Raw genomic sequence first — 17,731 nt, forward strand, 5'->3', positions numbered from 1 at the left:
GGCAGGTGAAAGTGCATTGTAAACTGTAAAGCCCTGTACAATGCTAAGGGCTGTTCAAGGCTGAGAGACACAGTACAATTTAGGTTTCAGCTGAGGCAACTGTTCCTGAATTTGATTATGCAGAAAAGAAGTCTTAAAGGCTTCTGGAGCTGAAAAGTAGTCTGTACAGGAAGAGAAGTTTGAGCCTTTCAAGGGGGAAATGGAACATCCTATTTAGAAGCTGCTGTGGATTCAGTTCTTCCTCTGTTTAAATACAGCAAATCCATCTTTACCAAAAACTGAGGACAAAGGAACCACTGAGGTGTCCTTCAACGTAGACTTCCAATGGTTTCCATCTCTCTGTTTGTAACTGCACAGAGTCACAGAACATCGTGATGGCATCCGTGAGACGTGACGGGGAAGAGTACAAGAAACCAGTGCCCGTGGGCAGGATGGTCACAGATCTCCCAGAAGGTGCTGTTAACTCAGAAGGATGCATTACCCACGTCAGCCAGGCTGTGGTTCCAAGAGGAAAACTGGGAAGAGGCAGGTTTCTGGTATGTGTGTCTGAGGAGGAGGAACTAGGAGACCTTAAAATATTGCAGAAAAACCACTGGATTAGGATTCTGGAGATGGTTTTCTTGGTGAAAAAAAGAAGTGATGGCTGAATTGTCACATGACGAAACCAGCTCGTTGTTCAGGATCAGGTTGCTTTCCAACTCAAATCCTGTGACTCTCTGGTCATTATCAGTTGACATGATTTTAAGTTGAAAAAGTAGGCCTTAATTAATGTTTTTGGTTTATCTGAATTCCCTGCTTAAATTAAAACATGGTTCTGATGCCCTTGTTTCTGTATTCCTGATGTGTTCAGGCAGCTACTGAAATTGATGCAAGAAAAACACACACATCCTCCCTTTTCCCTCGGAACTAACTCTGTCTTTTCTGTTGTATATACTCAAGTGCTAAAACAGCCCAACAGAAGCCCAACATGCCAGAATTTCCAGTTTTGTTTCTAAGGCATGTGATAACTTGGGACTTTGTCCCTTCTGTTTCCCACAACACTTTCCAAACACCCCAGCATAAGGAATTCCAGAACTTTCTGATAGTACTCTTTGCACAACAAAGTATAATAGTAATTCCTAGTGTTATAAACATTCCAGAATATTTTAAGAAATTTTTCTATTTGTCTTTCAGTCTTTAAGTCCCAGATTGAAGGGCACAACAGAAAGCTTACTCTTTGCATGCTGTGGATCACTGCAACTTCTTGCTGTTAATGGTATTTCTGTTAACTTCTGACTGACTCCTGAGTGATTAATTCGAAGTAGGCAGGGCAGGGATTCTCATTCATATCCCAAGGCATGACCTACCATTTAATCTTTCCATTTTCTTTCATGGTATCTGGATTGTAGTCTAGTTTGGATTCAGGTGCTCCCCAGCTTCCTAGATCCTAGAGGATGAATCCATTGGCTATTCAAGTTTGAGTTGTGCCCACCCAGGCAGTCTTCTGCAAACCTTCCTGCATGCAGATGCATAGGACCCTAAAGCTCTCCGGATCAGAATCTCTCCTCCTTGTCAGCTCTCCAATAGCAAGGCTTTATCTTCTCTTCATTTCCATTTTTGCCTTGAAGCGTCTATCCTTAAGTCTTCCAAATATGGCTTCAGAAGAAAAAAATCACTTAAGAGCCTGTCCTCAGAATTTAATTCTAATTAAAACTTATTTCTCGCCCTACTAGACTGTAAGCTTCTTCATGCTGATAAGGATCTATGTCTTTCTCTATTTGAACTCCAGCACTTACAACCATATCCGGCATATAGTAATCACTTCATGCTCATTCAAAGAGTGACTGACAGAATGAATGAACAGCTACTTCTTTTAATGAACACTGAGTGAATCTAGAACAAGGGAGGCAATTACCTGTATTGAGAAATAATCTACTGGCTTCAAGCTCCTTATGAGGAAGAAAACCTGACTTGGTGTTTTCTCAGTGTACAAATCCTTCTTCCATACCTGTGGTGGCTTCTGCAGGTGATCAGAGACATGGCAAGTTCTTTTGCTTCCTATAGTGGCAAACACTCACAAGTGGTCAAAAAACTTTTTGCTTAATGTTCCCCAGATCCCAAATAAACGCTAAGGCATATGATGTTTTGAATTTTTGTTCAAACTTTCCCCTTAACTTAAGCATGTCTTTAGAAAAATAATGTAGGAGCGTAAGACAATATAAGAAACCATTCACAAGGCTGAACTCTTAAAAAAAAAATCATTTTATTGATCCTTTACCATACAAAATTTATTCAAATTACACCCATTTGAAGTGGTAAGATCACAGCTAGAGAACAGGTTACCCTGTAACAAATCTATTTACAAAATCCATCATAAAAGCTTTTTTTTTTTTACATTATATTACATATTTTCTTTTTTAAACTAGCATACAACACAAAGCTAAACTGATTAGTAGTTTGCATACTCCCAATTCTGGGAGAAATACTTCCTTTTGACAAAATCTCGTACCCCACAGGAAAAGAAATTCCCACAATTGGACAGTTGCCACCCGGCTCACTCTGCAAGGCATCTTCCTTCAAATCCCTCATTTCGTACACACGAGTTGTCATGCACACACTGAGATCTTACTTTTTCCTGAAAGCTAAAGCTTTAAATACTGCAATTGTATTTACAGATCTACACTTACAACAAAAATGAACGCAAGAACCACCACAACAACAACAAGAAAAGAAACAAAATAACACTCTTAAAAAATTACAAACCAGCTAGAAAATATTCTGGCAGTGTTTACAAATTAATTGCTATTTTTGTACAAAATTGCTAGATAATGAAAATATGAGGAGACTGCGTATCAACTTAAATAAAATGATTACTACGCACAAATCTGTACATATAAACACACACCTAACACTGTTTGACAGCTCATGTGTTGCTCTTTATACAATTTATTCTCTAAGGCTCACGCAGTCATAATTCGCACACTTGTAACTTTTAGCCATTTCATGTGTGAGCTTTAATAGCAGCAACTCAATGGTACCAGGAAACCTGCATACTCAGTACTTAAAGTAACACAAATACTGTAGTACTAACCCACTTCGTGTGCCAGAAACTTATGTCAAAAAGAAAATGACTAATGCAAACAGAATACAGTATGGACATCTCATTACTGTACACCAGTTAAGCCCATTAACTGGGAAAGCCTTATGCATGAAGGAACTTTTTAAGACTTATTAGGATTCCTTTCGTTTTTTAAAACAATAAATACGGCATCACGTTACGAAAAGGTTTAACAAGAAATTCAACCAAACACACAACCACCTAGCCAGGTGAGCTCAGTCTTTAGACTTTGGAAAAAAATCAGCTTTGTGCAGCTGGCAAAGAGAATTACACAAAGCTGGAAGCAGAGGCAGCTAACCAGATGAGATAAATATGGGTAATAGGGAAAAGCTTGGCATAAATGGTTTCCCATACAGGAAAAAAACCCCACAGTGCATTTCCAGTAGGCACTTGACACAAAGCTCCCCCTCCCTCCCCCACCCAATGCTTCATCTCGGACCAAGTCCAGTGTGTGTCCAGGGGAGGAGGGTGGGGATGGAGGCCGAAGAAAAAGGAGGATAAACTGCACCTTTGTTTTTCTTCTCAAACATACACCCATGCATACCTACACAAATAGTTTAAAGTGCTGGTGTCATTTGTGTTGACCCCACCACCACTTTGCATATTGTGGAAATCTACCTAGAGTAAATCGGTTGGGGCTTTCGTGGGTTTTGTTTTGTACTTTTCCTAAGGGATATAAGAATATTCCGTAAGATGGTATGGAAAAGCCCAAATGAACTTTTTGGCCAACCCAGTATTTCTTTTTTCCCATCCTGTTGAATCGAGTGCCTACCATGCGCCTCCCACTGTGTCGGGCAGAACAGCAATTCAACTCAACCATTCTTGGTGTTGAGGTTTAATTTATTTATTAGATGACGCCCTCATTCCCACAGTCGTTAGCATCCAAAGAATGGATGTGAGGTACTCTGCCACATTCCCAGTGGGAGATGGCCATCTACCCCCTGGCCAATGGGAAAGCCATTCTTGGACTCAACTGGTAGGATTTTGCCGCTGTCAGGAAGCCTCCAACTTGGGACGCCATTCCTGAAGAATTAAGTGGGAGATGCCCAGGCATCCTGCCCTGCCTTTTTTCTACAGCCCCAGCTTGCCTTGGTCCAACCTGCTCCTTCACAATGGAAGAGGGAAACGGGGGTTCTGGCCAGGACTCCTGTAGCCCCCGACACAGTGGGAGATCCCTGCTCTCAACGGCTGAAGCGAAGTGCCACTGATAGCACGCTACTCATGACAGGGGATGTCCTTCTCCCCAGAGGCCTCTCCATCCGACCCCATCCTGAGAAGTGGTCTCCCTGAGTGCAGTGTAAGAGCCCTTTCCCTGGTCACAGGGGGCCTGGGAAGCCCAAGGGACAGAGGGATCCATCCATACCTGCTGCTCCTTGGGGTCTGACCCGGTTCTCTCCAATGGGCCGCCCCAGGTCAGTGAGCTCCACTCGCTCCGAGCACCCCCTCCTGGGGAAGGAAGCGAGATGGGGCAAAGCTTCTCGCCGAGGCTATTAAGCCTTAGATCACACATGCTCTGATCAGTAGAGGTTCTCTACCTCTGCTTAAAATAATCTGAATTAGCAAAAACCGCTTCAAAGTAAACAATTAAATTGAAATGGTTGATGGGTGCCACAGGAATGCTTAAATGGCAGCTAAAAAAAAGAAAAAAAAAACAAAACCCAAAACAATCCACAAAGAACTCCTAAGTAGGCATTGGCTATAAACTTCAAACTTACAAATATGTTGGGGGCAAGAGAGTGGGAGTGGTTTATGGAGACAGGAAAATCCACAACAGCTTAGAGGGGCAGAACGCGACTGTTCTTCTGTATCTGCGATGAATATTGGAGAACAGTTTCTTCATCCGAAAGGCTGTGAAAGATCTCTTGGCCTCCAAGTGGGACACGCGGTCCATAGCTTAAACTGAATTATGACAGTAATTTAAATATTTCTAAGAAGAGCTGAAGAAATCCATTTCATACTTTTGCATGACTTCAAGTTTACAGTTTCTGCAGTTTCCATCCCAAATTAGCAGACCCCAAAGACATGCATTCTGCGGAGAAGGCACGGCTTGAAATGCTATTAAGGAAGATTGCTGTTTTCGAGTGGGTCAGGTGGCCAGACCCCATTCTACAGCCCATCCATCAGGCACAGCAAGCCAATCCGGGAAGGAGGGAAGGAGGAAGAGGACGGGTGAGAGACACCTGATTGCACATTTTCTCACTTGCTGACTCATCCAGGAGATTTTGGAGCCTGGGGCAAGGCAGAGCTTTCCCAAGGGAGCCTACAACTGTGCGTTGATAGACAGTTTTGTTTTTTTTAATTCGTTAAAATGTCAGCTTTGTTCTGAAGTCTGTAGTTAACTTCATGATACTATCTTGGAGGAAGAAGGGAGGAAGGGACAACACTGCATGACACATGTTCTGGTTCCATAATAAAAAAATATTGGTTTATAAGGGGAGTTCACACAAGCATAATCAACTACACATAAAGTCCTCCACCAGCGGGAGCTTTTCCAAATCATAAGCATCAAAGAGATCGCTGATGCCTTCTTCCTCCCCAAGGCTTAGGAGATAGTCTTCTTGGAGCAGGGGAGGCAGTAAGTTCACAAATGGTCCTTCTAGGTTGGAAGGAATTTGGTCCTCAGTCTGCTGTAAAAGGTTGGCCGGGGAGGCCAGAGGAGAAAGGTTTGCCATAGAAATCGAGCAATCACTATGTCCTGAGTTGGTTGAAGCCAAGTCTGAGAAGAAAGAAAAAGGTGGTGGAAACAAGAAAATAAGTCAGGCAAAAATCTAATTTGGGGGAAGTATATACATGTTGCTGTTATAGAAGCATGCACTCTTTCACTAAGGACAATTAGATGACATTACGACATTGTTGTTGTTTAGTCTATAAGTCATGTCCGACTCCTGTGTCTCCACGGACTGTAGCCTGCCAGGCTCCTCTGTCCATGGGATTTCTCAGGCAAGTACTGGAGTGGGTTGCCACTTCCTTCTCCAGGGGAAGTTCGCAACCCAGGGATGGAACCTTTATTGGCAGGCAGATTCTTCACCACTGAGCCACTAGGGAAGCCTGACCTTATGGTATAGATCACCTCTTATACTAATGGGCATTGTTAAGTAGGGACTCTGGTCAGCCTTTTTATGTTCTTGTCTACTCACTCATCTTTTAAAATATCAACTGTTAGCAAACAAGAATACAGGTAGCTTCAAAGATTAGAGACTAACAAGTTCAAAAACAAGTTCTGGATACCAGTTAGTCATCCTTTAGGAAAAACAAAACAGAACATGCAGACTGAAGAGTTGGCTCCCCAGTTGAGATCACTGATTTTAACTTAGTCTTTTTTTTAACAACTAGCTTATTAAAGATAATTCTAAAAATACAAATAAAAGGACACATCCGCTTTGAAGTTCCAGGGTGGGGGAAAAAAGTGGTCTTTGGTTTTACCATTTGAGGTGCCTTTTTTTTTTGGCTCAATATTAAGTCAGATCTGATTACTTAAATCACTTCTTGCTGCTATCTTGGGAGGGAGAAAAAATTAAGTACATATCTCCAATCTGAGACAACAAAAAGACTACAAGGAGCTTCCTTTGCTGTGGAGACAATGAAGGGAGAAATTAGATTTATTTTTTCTTCTCTTCCCATCACACTGGGGGGAAAAATTAAGATAAAATTTCTTGGGCAAAAGGCTTCCTTCTCCCAACTTTTTTTCAGTTCCCTCTCCAATGATCTCTGTGCTATCACTCAGAGGTATGTGGCCAAGTATAGCTGGTGATTCAGCTGGACAGCTCACACCTTCACTCTTCACTTTCGCTGGTTTTCCAAAACACTGCAAAGAAACAGTTTCTGCTGATAGCAAAAGCCTGAGGGGACTCCATTAAGTGGGTGGAGGAGCCATTTACCCAAGATCATTATTTTCTTCTGCAAACTATTCGGAATGTGTGTGTTTTTTTTAATGTAACATTAATGATAGAAATTTTTGTTTCTTGCCAAGACTTGTGATTCTGATACAGGATCCTTCTAGTTACCTTCATTTTTAACATAGTTTCCAAATGACAAAAGTGGAATTTTTACCTTTGGAAGTGGGTTTAGGGATATTCCCATTGTGGTCTTGGTTGCTTGTTTTCATTGGACTGTGTGTTTCCGTCTCTTCTGGACATAAATAAACCTCAATGGGTCCTTGGGTACTTGCCAAATGTATTTGTAGGCTCTATGAATAGAAGTGAGAAAAGTTCAAACTGGAAGCTGTTCTGTAATTTTCATGGAAAAATGGAAAGTAAGGGTAATTTTCATTGTTGCTTTTGCTTCTCCACTGGTAGTCTATCTCAATGACTGTCAACCTCTAGAGCAGGGGTCAGCAAACTACAGCCCGAAGGTAAATCCTGTCCACCAACTGGCTTTGTAAATAAAGTTTTATTGGGAAAAGTCACACCTATTCTCATTGTTTATATGTTGCCTCTGGCTTCTTTTTTTTTTTTTTTAAATGCTATAACGGTAGGGCTATGCAGTTGAGTAGTCCCAACAGACTATAGGGCTCATACAGCCAACAATATTTACTGTCTGGCTCTTTATAAAGGAAAACTTTGCTGATCCCTGCCAAGAGGAGGTGAATCTTTTTTAAAAAATTATTTCTTTTATGCAAACTATTAAAAGGCCTTTTAAATGTTCCAAATACCATATTTCCATGTTACTCATTCCTGAAGAGTAGGGTTTTTTATATTGAACTTTAATCGCCACTGCATGAATAGTAAGTAGTCTTAAGTGCTAGGAACTGAGTTTAATAAAAGAATACAGCACACTACTATTTAAAATTCTTCTTCATCTAGGTCATAAACCTATTATGATCATTTAAGATGAGAACTTTACACTAGATGGGAGTTTATAAATTTCATTCTTTTTATTTTGCGTGCATTCTTTCACGACATTTCTTTATCTTACAGTCTAGGCTTATATTATCAAAGTATATCTGAAAACAATCACAAAAATATTCTCCTTATTTTCTTATAATATTCCCATCTATCAACAAACCCAAAGTCTCATTTGATTTTGTAAATGTTAATGTGATATAAATGAATAAATTCTTTAAATGTGCTAAGATAAGGTAGGGAGCTACTTTAAAACATCTAGATCTCTATTCATGGTGAGGACCATATCCAGGGTAATCAATATAAAAGTCCCCACTGGTTCAAATCAATCAGAACCACCAGATAACAAATTATGAAAAACAGTAACCCACAAGAGGGACAGGGCCTTTGCAGACTATCAACCACTTTGAGTTGAATGCCCTGCTATGTTAAAATTAGACTTTCTGGACATTCAATACGTAGCAAACTGTTCATATGTTTTCAAGGTTAGGATTAAACAAAACAGATGGGGAAGACCTCTCAAGCTTTCAGGAAAATATGGATTTTAACTGACGTCAATGATTCTTTAAACACTAGGCATTCCAATTCGCAGCAACACGGATGGACCCCGAGAGTGTCATACTGAGCGAAGTAAGTCAGATAGAGAAGGAAAAATATCGTATGACATCCCTTATATGGGGAATCTAAAAGGAAATGGTACAAATGAGCTTACTTACAACTTACAAAACACAGACTCACAGGCTTAGAAAATGAACTTATGGTTGTGGGGGTTGCGGGGAGGACAGCTGGGAGTTTGAAATGGTCAGGTACACACTGCCATATTTCAACCAACAAGGACCTACCATATAGCACATGGAACTCTGCTCAGTGTTATGTGGCAGCCTGAATGGGAGGGGAGTTTGGGGAGGATGGATACATGTCTATGTATGGCTGAGTCCCTTCACTGCTCACCTGAAACTATCGCGACATAATCAGCTATACTCCAATACAAAATAAAAAGTTTATAAGGAAAAAACCAAAAACACCAGGCATTCCAAAGGATCTCTGCAGATGAACAGAGATGTTATCTCCTTACCTCTATTGGGTCAGGCACTTCAAGTCTTGTTTCTGGAGGGGCTTTCACAACTATAACAGTTTGGTCTTTAAGGCCACTAATTTTTCGAATATCTTGATATGTAACATAAGCTAACGTAATAAGTGTTAAGGAACTCTTCCAACTAATTGTCTCAGATGTAACCACTATGAACAGAACCAAACAGATGCATGGAAAAAATTTTATGTCTTATAAGAAGATACTGATATCTCCTTTTAGATCTTCCAAACAACAAATCAAATACATAGCTTTTTTCCTGCCCATTTCTAAAAAGCCCATGGCTATTTAAGATATTAACATAGACACAGAAACAGAATAGTTAAACTCTCAAAAGAAAACTAAAACTCAGTTTGGTCAGGGCTTTTCAAACCAGATTCTGAGTGTTCTGTCACTCAAGTTGAATGACGGCAGAATCCCAATTTACAGAAAAAATTTGAGCTCGATTAGCTCTAATTTTGTTGAAACTGCAGTAACTTCTATCTGCTACTCTACTATTAAAAAGTGTCAGCAGCCACCCAAAATGAATGAACTAGTAGCAACTACATTGATCCCTGGAAGAACTCCAAGTCCCACTCAGGCAGACAGCTTGTTTTCTTAAGTACACCTGGGCTGGTTGTGTTATAGACTGCTTGCTGATAAGAGTGTCATTATTTCCCTGTTAGGAAAAAACTGTCCTTTGTATAATATTATGAACTACAATATTTCAGTGCTCACAAGGAGGAAAGCAGCTTCCAGATGCTCTGCAAACTAAATGACTGAGGAAGAGAGTAATATCATATTCAGTACTCTCTGTAGCTACTTCTGGGCAGTGAACAATTCTTTAAAGTGCCCTGACTGACAGTCAAACCCAAGAGGATATTACGAAAGAATATGGTATTTATTATATGATAAAAGTATTTGTGCAAGCTTGCTCTATTAGAAAGACAGGCTTTGACTTGGTGCTACTAGAGAAGAGGTCACATAGCTTTCTTTTACAAGGGACATGGAATAACATAATTAACCTTCAATGGCTTTAGCCAGTTGCTTTTTTATATTCAGTTCAGTTCAGTTCAGTCGCTCAGTCGTGTCCTACTCTTTGCGACCCCATGAATCACAGCACGCCAGGCCTCCCTGTCCATCACCAAATTAACTTAACAAAAAATGCCTAGGATGAAACAGCAAATCACAAGCCAATGAAGGCATTTCTGAAGGTAACATAGTGAAAGGAGTCTGTGATCTAATATGTTCAATACAGTCATGGGACTTAGCCTAGAGGAAATGATGTCCCTTAGATTAGTAGCTTTTTATTAGAAATTAAAGGAAGCTATTAACCTACTGTCCAGATAAAAATACCTTCACCCATAATCTGCATGCACATTAAAAAAACTTTTTCTGGCTGCACTGAGTGGCATGTGGGATCTTAGTTCCCTGACCAGCGATCAAACCTGCCCCCTGCAGTGGAAATAGAGATTCTTAACCACTGGACCCCTGGGGAAGTCCCTGCATGCACATTTAGGGGTATCTCTCACAGACTATTGGAATAGGAAATGGCAACCCACTCCAGGCTTCTTGCCTGGAGAATCACATAAACAGAGGAGCCTGGTGGGCTATAGTCCATGGGGTCACAAAGAGTTGGGACACGACTGAAGCAACTGAGCATCCAGCATCTCACAGACTATCATGTTAAGGCTCAGTAGTTCAGACAACAGCTAATTTACTGTTGAGCTTGACAGAACAGCTCATGCAGGATTCTAGGTTTTAGGTCATCATCTGTCTCATCAAGGAAGCCAATTGCTATCTTTATGGAAGACTTGACAGTTGTGAATTTTTACTGAGAACAGTAGGGAAACTGATAACTAGGTACTTGCCCCATAGCCCACTGTCAGAAAGCTATCTGACAACTTATTAAAATAAAAGCTCATCTACAATTACCCAACATGCTGCAGGAAGGAAAATGTCAACACATTTGTGAACAGGCTGTACCACATTCGGAACTGGATGGCAAATTGAAATAAATTGTGCAAACATATTCTCTAATTTTACAAACTTGAAAGTGCTTCCACTGTGGCTCCCTCCTGAATTTGTTTCTTGGGATAGCAGCCCCCTGTAAGGAAGCTTTCACCTTCTGTAACAGAGGCCCCAGAGAAAGCTAATGTAGGTGATACGGCTACAAGTTGCCAATCATGAGTAAAAACCACATCTCCTCCTCTACACAATGCAGCAAACAGCCCAGCTACAGCTATTCGTATTTCTTCCCCTGTAAACCCACCCTGGCCACCAAGGGAGGGTGGGTGGGCGTCAAATCATCACACCTCTTCTCCAGCTCACTAACCATCAGCTGACAAGGTTAATCCTTTGGCCAACAGGAAATGAACAACTGAGTTTTTAAAAAAATTGCTTGAATTGGAAAATAAATGTCTCCATAACTTTAAGTGAAAGGTTACTTTAGATGAGACACTACAAGAAAGTGGGCAGGTCACATTTTATTTTTTGTCTAACAAAGATAAATGTGGAGCTAAAATTAGAGAAAGGATTATTTAAAATACTGGTTTTGTTTGCTACTAATAACTAAGAAGATTGCAAAATCTTCTTGTCAACACAATGAAGTAATCGCCCTCCTCTGTGGTCTGACGTGAAGTGATGACCAGTAAGTTTCCTTCAGGTAGTCAACAGATTGTCAGCCAGTTAAGAACGAGAGTTGGCTTTTTAATACTTTTACTTCCAAGGACTAGAAGAATGGATAAACTGAGAGTTTTTAAGCCTTAGGGTGCTTCTGAAATCAGTTTTCAGTGCTGTGATTCAATATTGTTGTTGTTTAGTCAGTCAGTCGTGTCTGACTCTGCGACCCCATGGACTGTATGTAGCCCGCAAGGCTCATCTGTCCATGGCATTCTCCAGGCAAGAATACTAGAGTGGGTTGCCATTTCCTTCTCCAGGGGACCTTCCCCACCCAGGAATCCGACCCGCCTCTCCTGCGTTGGCAGGCAGATTCTTTACCGCTGAGCTACCATAATGTGCTTTAAAAACTACAGAACAATTCTTCTTACACTCTTTCAATTCCTTCAACTATAGTTCAGTCACACAGAGTCAATAAATTCCAACTGCTTCAAATATCTGATGAAAAGAAAATAGAATATGAGAACCCCAACAATGACAGCTAATACCCATTCAAAATCCGGGAAGCCTAAGATGAGTTATCATTAATATGAATACTGATACCTTATGGATCTCATTAATAGTGTTGCCCTATGCTATCAATGTACCCGTATGTCCCAACCACACATGAATAAAACGTTTTAAAAAATAGTTCCCACCTGGTTATCAAAAGAGAGATGATAGGTTTCAGTCTAATAACCATCATTCCATAAATATTGAATACACATACACGCCCCCCCAACTCCCCCCCACTTACTTGGATGAAACTAGGGTAAAATTCTACCTTGCACATAAAAGTCAGACGGTCAACTCTGGAAATAGTCTAGAAAGCACTGACCCCCACTGAACAGGTGGCACAAAGGATATCTTTGATTCTCTGAATCCTCGGTTAACAGTTTGAGGTCCAGGGTGCAGCTTTGGATCAGTTCATCTAATTTCTTCTCTTCCTGACTGAGCTCAGTCACTTCTTTTGACAGGCCTTGACACTGGGCCAGCATGCCCCCGTCCTCAGATAGACTGCAGCCCCTGGAAATCCAAACACAGACTCTGCCTGGCTGTTCAACAGGCCAAAAGGGTAGGGGTGGGGCAGTGAAAGGGAGGGCTGGGAGAAATGGTCCTTCGGGTAAATGTCCCCTCTTGATGCAGGAGGTCACATTGCTTGTTAGCCAAGTATTAAAATTAGAATGTTTATACATATATATATATATTTTTTATACATACAGTCCTTCACTTTTCACACCATAGAAATTAAGTGAAGAAACACTGCTATTTTCAGGTTTCTTTCCTCCATGGGAGGCCTGTTTCTTTAGAAGACTCAAATTCAAAGGGCAGAAGGAGGCAGCACTTCTTCCTGCCACATGCCTCCCAGCTGGGAAAAAGAAATGGTGGGGGGGCGGCGGGCAGGAAAGAAATAGCAAGGTAGAAAGACTGGAAGGAAAAGATGGAATGGTTCAAAATCATCCCAAAAAAGCATGAAAAACCTAGGTAATTTAAAAGGAAAAGGAGGTTAAAGAAACACAGATGTGCTGGATGCAAGAACAAAGACCAATCCCCAACAGGTCTGTCTCAACCACTAGCTAAAATGGGTTACTGCATCGTCACAAAATTCCAAAACGTACAAAAAAACTACCTGTTTGTTTTATTATGTTCGAAGCAGTATTTTTTCAAAGTCAACCCATAACAGACTTATTCCCTCTAATAAATCTTTGGAAGTTGCTTCTCAAATACTGGGTGTTCAGAGTCTCTTTCCATAATTCACAGATGATGTGATCACACATTTAATCATGCATGTGGGTGTGCTGCTGCTGCTGCTGCTGCTAAGTAGCTTCAGTCGTATCCAACTCTGTGTGACCCCATAGACGGCAGCCCACCAGGCTCCCCCGTCCCTGGGATTCTCCAGGCAAGAACACTGGAGTGGGTTGCCATTTCCTTCTCCAATGTGTGAAAGTGAAGTCGCTCAGTCATGTCTGACTCGTAGCGACCCCATGGCCTGCAGCCCAGCAGGCTCCTCCATCCATGGGATTTTCTAGGCAAGAGTACTGGAGTGGCTTGCCATTGCCTTCTCCGTGTGGGTATGCAGGTGACAAGTATTATCATCTCGGCTTTCCAGAAGGAACCAAGGCATTTAAGTCTTGACTTAATTTACACAGAAAGTGAGTTAATCTGCAGTGAGAACCATGGACAAAGACCCTGTGTCTATACACGTGTGTGTTGATACACAGACATAGTTTCTAAATTCCTATTAGAGACAAGCCAGAGACCTGTGTAAGCACCCATTAGATTACATGGGAGCACACATGCTGATATCATGGCGACAGCTGAACAGGAAGCTACTGTACATCTGCAGGGCCCTATGTAATCCCAGGATCCTCTCGCTTGAGGCTTTGCTGTTGTTGTTGCTAAGTCGCCTCAGTCGTGTTCGACTCTGTGCGACCCCATAGACGGCAGCCCCCCACTTTGCCGTCCCTGGGATTCTCCAGGCAAGAACACTGGGTCGCCATTTCCTCCAATGCATGAAAGTGAAAAGGGAAAGTGAAGTCGCTCAGTCGTGTCCGACTCTTCGTGACCCCATGGACTGCAGCCCACCAGGCTCCTCCGTCCATGGGATTTTCCAGGCAAGAGTACTGGAGTGGGTCGCCATTGCCTCCTCCGCTTGAGGCTAATTGAACATAAATCCTTATATCTATGACACCATCTAAACAGAAGGTCTGTTTGTAAAGAGACTGAACTTCTGGCTAAGGAACTGAGGAGGGAAGAGAGGAGAAGAGAGTAGGAGAAAAATGGAATGAAGTGTGGGCTGAGTGTGAAAGCTGGGGCTGGGAGAAACCCCGCTGCAGTTTGCAAGGAACCGCCCCCCCCAGCCCAGCCCAGAGCCAGCGAACTGCGGAGGGGGTAGGGGATAACCCATACTCACATCCACTGCACGTTGTTTTTAGACTTCTTCTTAATGAGGTGGATGCCTTCCAGGACATTGGTGATGTCATAAATCCTTCTCTTTTGCACCTTTAGCACCTCTGCTGCCTTGTTCAAATCCAAGACCCCATCAGGTGATTGGCTCAGTAGCTGAATGAACTTCTTGGTGAGCAGACCAAGGGATGTATCATACCGTGTTTTTTCTGAGGGAGATTTTGGAGCTTAAAGAAAAACAAAAACCGAGCGGGTCGGGGGGGATGGGGGAAAGGGAAAGAAATGAAGGGTTTCTTTGCAGTCAAGCAAGCCCCCTCTCCCCCAGCAGCCCAGGTATCAGCGTCAGAAGCAAAGCTGTTGTTGCTCATGTTTTTGGTGAGTCATAGAAAGCTATGAACTGCTTTATTAGAAGAGGAAGGGATGGTAAAAATTCCTGTTTGATGAAAGTGTTTCACTGTGAATTTCTCAGTAGTTTCTATTTTGACTTCTCTTACTCCCTGGGACTAGTGAAGTACCTCACACGTGGCAGGTGTTCAAAACTATCTGTTGAATGAATGAAAAGTGCTGTAACCTCATGGAATCAGCACACATGGAGCCTAACTCAGTGGGTTCAGACTGTGAACCTCTCTAGCCTTTGATGACAGACCCATCCTAACAGGCTTTTCAGACTCCTTTATCTGTTTGCATATAACTTGTTCACCAACTGTTCAAATAATATAGATGAAGAATGCCCAGGAAAGTCTTTCAATCCCATCTCCCCATCCCTCGGGTACGAAATATCCCCATTTAACATTGTATTTATTCTCTTATAGGTATACAGGTCAAGGGTTTAACTGAGTATGACACACAATTTGTGGACTCCCTAATTCATAAACTACAGGTTAGGAGAGAATAAAGTCTAAATTAATTTAGCCTCCACATTAAATGCCAGAGACATAAAGGACAATTTAGCTATTTACAACCTCCTTTTCTCTCAAAGAAACAATGATCATGTTGATCGAAATGCTAACTAGCTGCAATTCTTTGGTCTCCATCAATTCTTATGCTACCATATGCTGAGCTAGAGATTTAGGCCAACAGAGGTACACCTAATGCCCAGCTAGCCTTGGTCCCTCAAGTAAGGCCCACGAAGGAAAGTTAAAGTTATATTTGACTACAGAATGGAGCCAAAGAGTTTACATTCTGAGTTGAAAATGAAACTGCACACATCAACAGAGGCCTTCTCTGAAGTCAGCACACAGGTAACAGGACTCACTCTGTAAACCTTTCACTGGGTGTCTGCAGACATTATATTTATTTTTTTGGACAGGCAAAGACAGAAAGGAAAACGAACCAAACATGCCAAAACTGTCCACACCTCGGCATCCCTTCAGCCACAAGCTCTGAAAGTTGGGAAGCTCACACCTGGGAGAGGGAGAGACGACAGAATCCTTACTTTTTGGGCTATCTGGACTTCGGAGTGCAGCTCTTCCTTTGCCCTTGGGGGTTTTTAAACCATCTGAGAGGTACTGCTGACCGCTTTCTCCTAGCTCCAGCCTGCGCTTTGCCTGGAATAAGAGAGTACAGTTGTTGGTCGCGGGTCATGTGGATGATCACAAGTGAGGCCGTGGCCTGGCTCCTGCCAAATGCAGCAGGCTTGCATCAGCCCTATCCTGGCCCCCTCAGCCTCCTCTGGATCTCAGTTCCCTCCAGCCTGGGCTCCCCGGAACCCTCCAAGGCGGGAATCTCGCCTGCTGTGCACAGATGGACAAATCCAACGATCCTTCAGGCTTAGGATCTGCAGCCACTTTGTTCATTTACTCGTGGATCAACACACGTGCCAGGCATGGGGCTGGAGACTAAGAATACCACAGGCACCGTGGAACTTTACTTCACTTTCCCCCAGCAAACCTCGGCTGCTACCTCCCTCTCTGACCTGGACTGAACCCCCTTCCCTGTGTTTCCCCAAACACTCTGTTTGTTGGTATCATAACACTTGCTGGATATAAGAGTTATTTTACTTATCTGTTTCTCATTTCCTTTAAGGCAGGGACTGTTTCCCATTTATCTTTGCATACCCAGGGCTTGGCACAGAGCCTGGGTTTCTGTAGGTATTCAATCACACACACAGTCTCTCTCTATATATATACATACATTGATATAGTCAATGAAAGAAAGAGTGATTGAACAGGAACACAGCTAGTCACAGACTACAAGTGGTCATTCATCAGAATAAAAAATACCACAAACACTCAATCTTGGGCTTCCACCAGAATTACTTTCTGCACTTTGTTATCAACCTGGGCAAACGAGAAGTTCTCACCCAACTTTTTCATCTGATTTTCACTTAAAAAATATCCACTTAGTGTCTTCTGTGTACTGGGCTCTGGGCTTAGGGAACAGAGATAAGCAAGACAGATAAGAGTCCCTTGGTTCCTACTGTGCAGAGACCAGGAGAGAAGCCAGGTAATTAAGTAAGTGATTTCTGACTGCTAACTGCATGGGTGAGAAGGGCGTTCAGACAGGGGTGGTACCAAACAGACACCCACACGGCAACGTGCATTTAGGCTCATTTCAGGGTGGATTCTTCTAATGAGATTCACAATTTCAAAATAACTCCCCATGATGTAGACACTGAAGTAACAACTTATCAGCTGATGACACATAGCCAGCTTCTCTACGGAAAAGTTATCAGCTAAATTCATTCTGTTCACTACGGTGGCCATGGGCCACAGGAGGCTCATGTGAACTGACATGTGCTGTCCATGTAAGACACACGCTGGATTTCAAAAACTAAGGGTGAAAGAGTTCATGAGTCATTTTTTGTATTGATTACACGTTAAAATGGTGCCGTTCTGGCTTTATAAATTATTAAATAAGACACTATTAAAGTGACCACTTTATCTGTTTCCGTATCTGTACACATACACACATACGTATCTTTTTATTGTGTGGCCGTGTTTGTAGCACACATTGTCTTTCCACTGAGCAGTGCTGAGCTAAACATCATCACTCCGAAGGCCCAGAAATGACAATTACCAAATTAACTTTGTGCGTGCTAAGCAGCTTCAGTCGTATCCGACTCTGTATGACCCTATGGACTAGCAAAGCCCGCCAGGCTCTGCTGTCCACGGGATTCTCCAGGTAAGAATATTGGAGTGGGTTGCCATGACCTCCTCC

The 17,731-nt window shown here is 42.2% G+C and overlaps 1 protein-coding gene across 2 annotated transcripts in view; it reads right to left on the reverse strand.

The window, feature by feature from the left end:
- Positions 1–2,230: 2,230 nt before the first annotated feature.
- The window catches only part of E2F3 (E2F transcription factor 3), an 85,412-nt gene continuing 69,911 nt past the window's right edge, over positions 2,231–17,731 (reverse strand). For both annotated transcript variants that reach the window (XM_055406200.2, XM_088831024.1), the window contains exons 2-7: positions 16,008–16,119; positions 14,580–14,799; positions 12,533–12,691; positions 9,014–9,128; positions 7,148–7,283; positions 2,231–5,813 (exon numbers count right to left, since the gene is read on the reverse strand). In XM_055406200.2, the coding sequence (XP_055262175.1) occupies positions 5,551–5,813; positions 7,148–7,283; positions 9,014–9,128; positions 12,533–12,691; positions 14,580–14,799; positions 16,008–16,119 (1,005 nt within the window). In that variant the 3' untranslated portion in view covers positions 2,231–5,550. The remainder of the gene's footprint in view (positions 5,814–7,147; positions 7,284–9,013; positions 9,129–12,532; positions 12,692–14,579; positions 14,800–16,007; positions 16,120–17,731) is intronic.

Source organism: Moschus berezovskii, chromosome 23 (assembly GCF_049115385.1).
Source record: "Moschus berezovskii isolate FMDL1 chromosome 23, NW_MosBer_1.0, whole genome shotgun sequence".
Taxonomy (NCBI): domain Eukaryota; kingdom Metazoa; phylum Chordata; class Mammalia; order Artiodactyla; family Moschidae; genus Moschus; species Moschus berezovskii.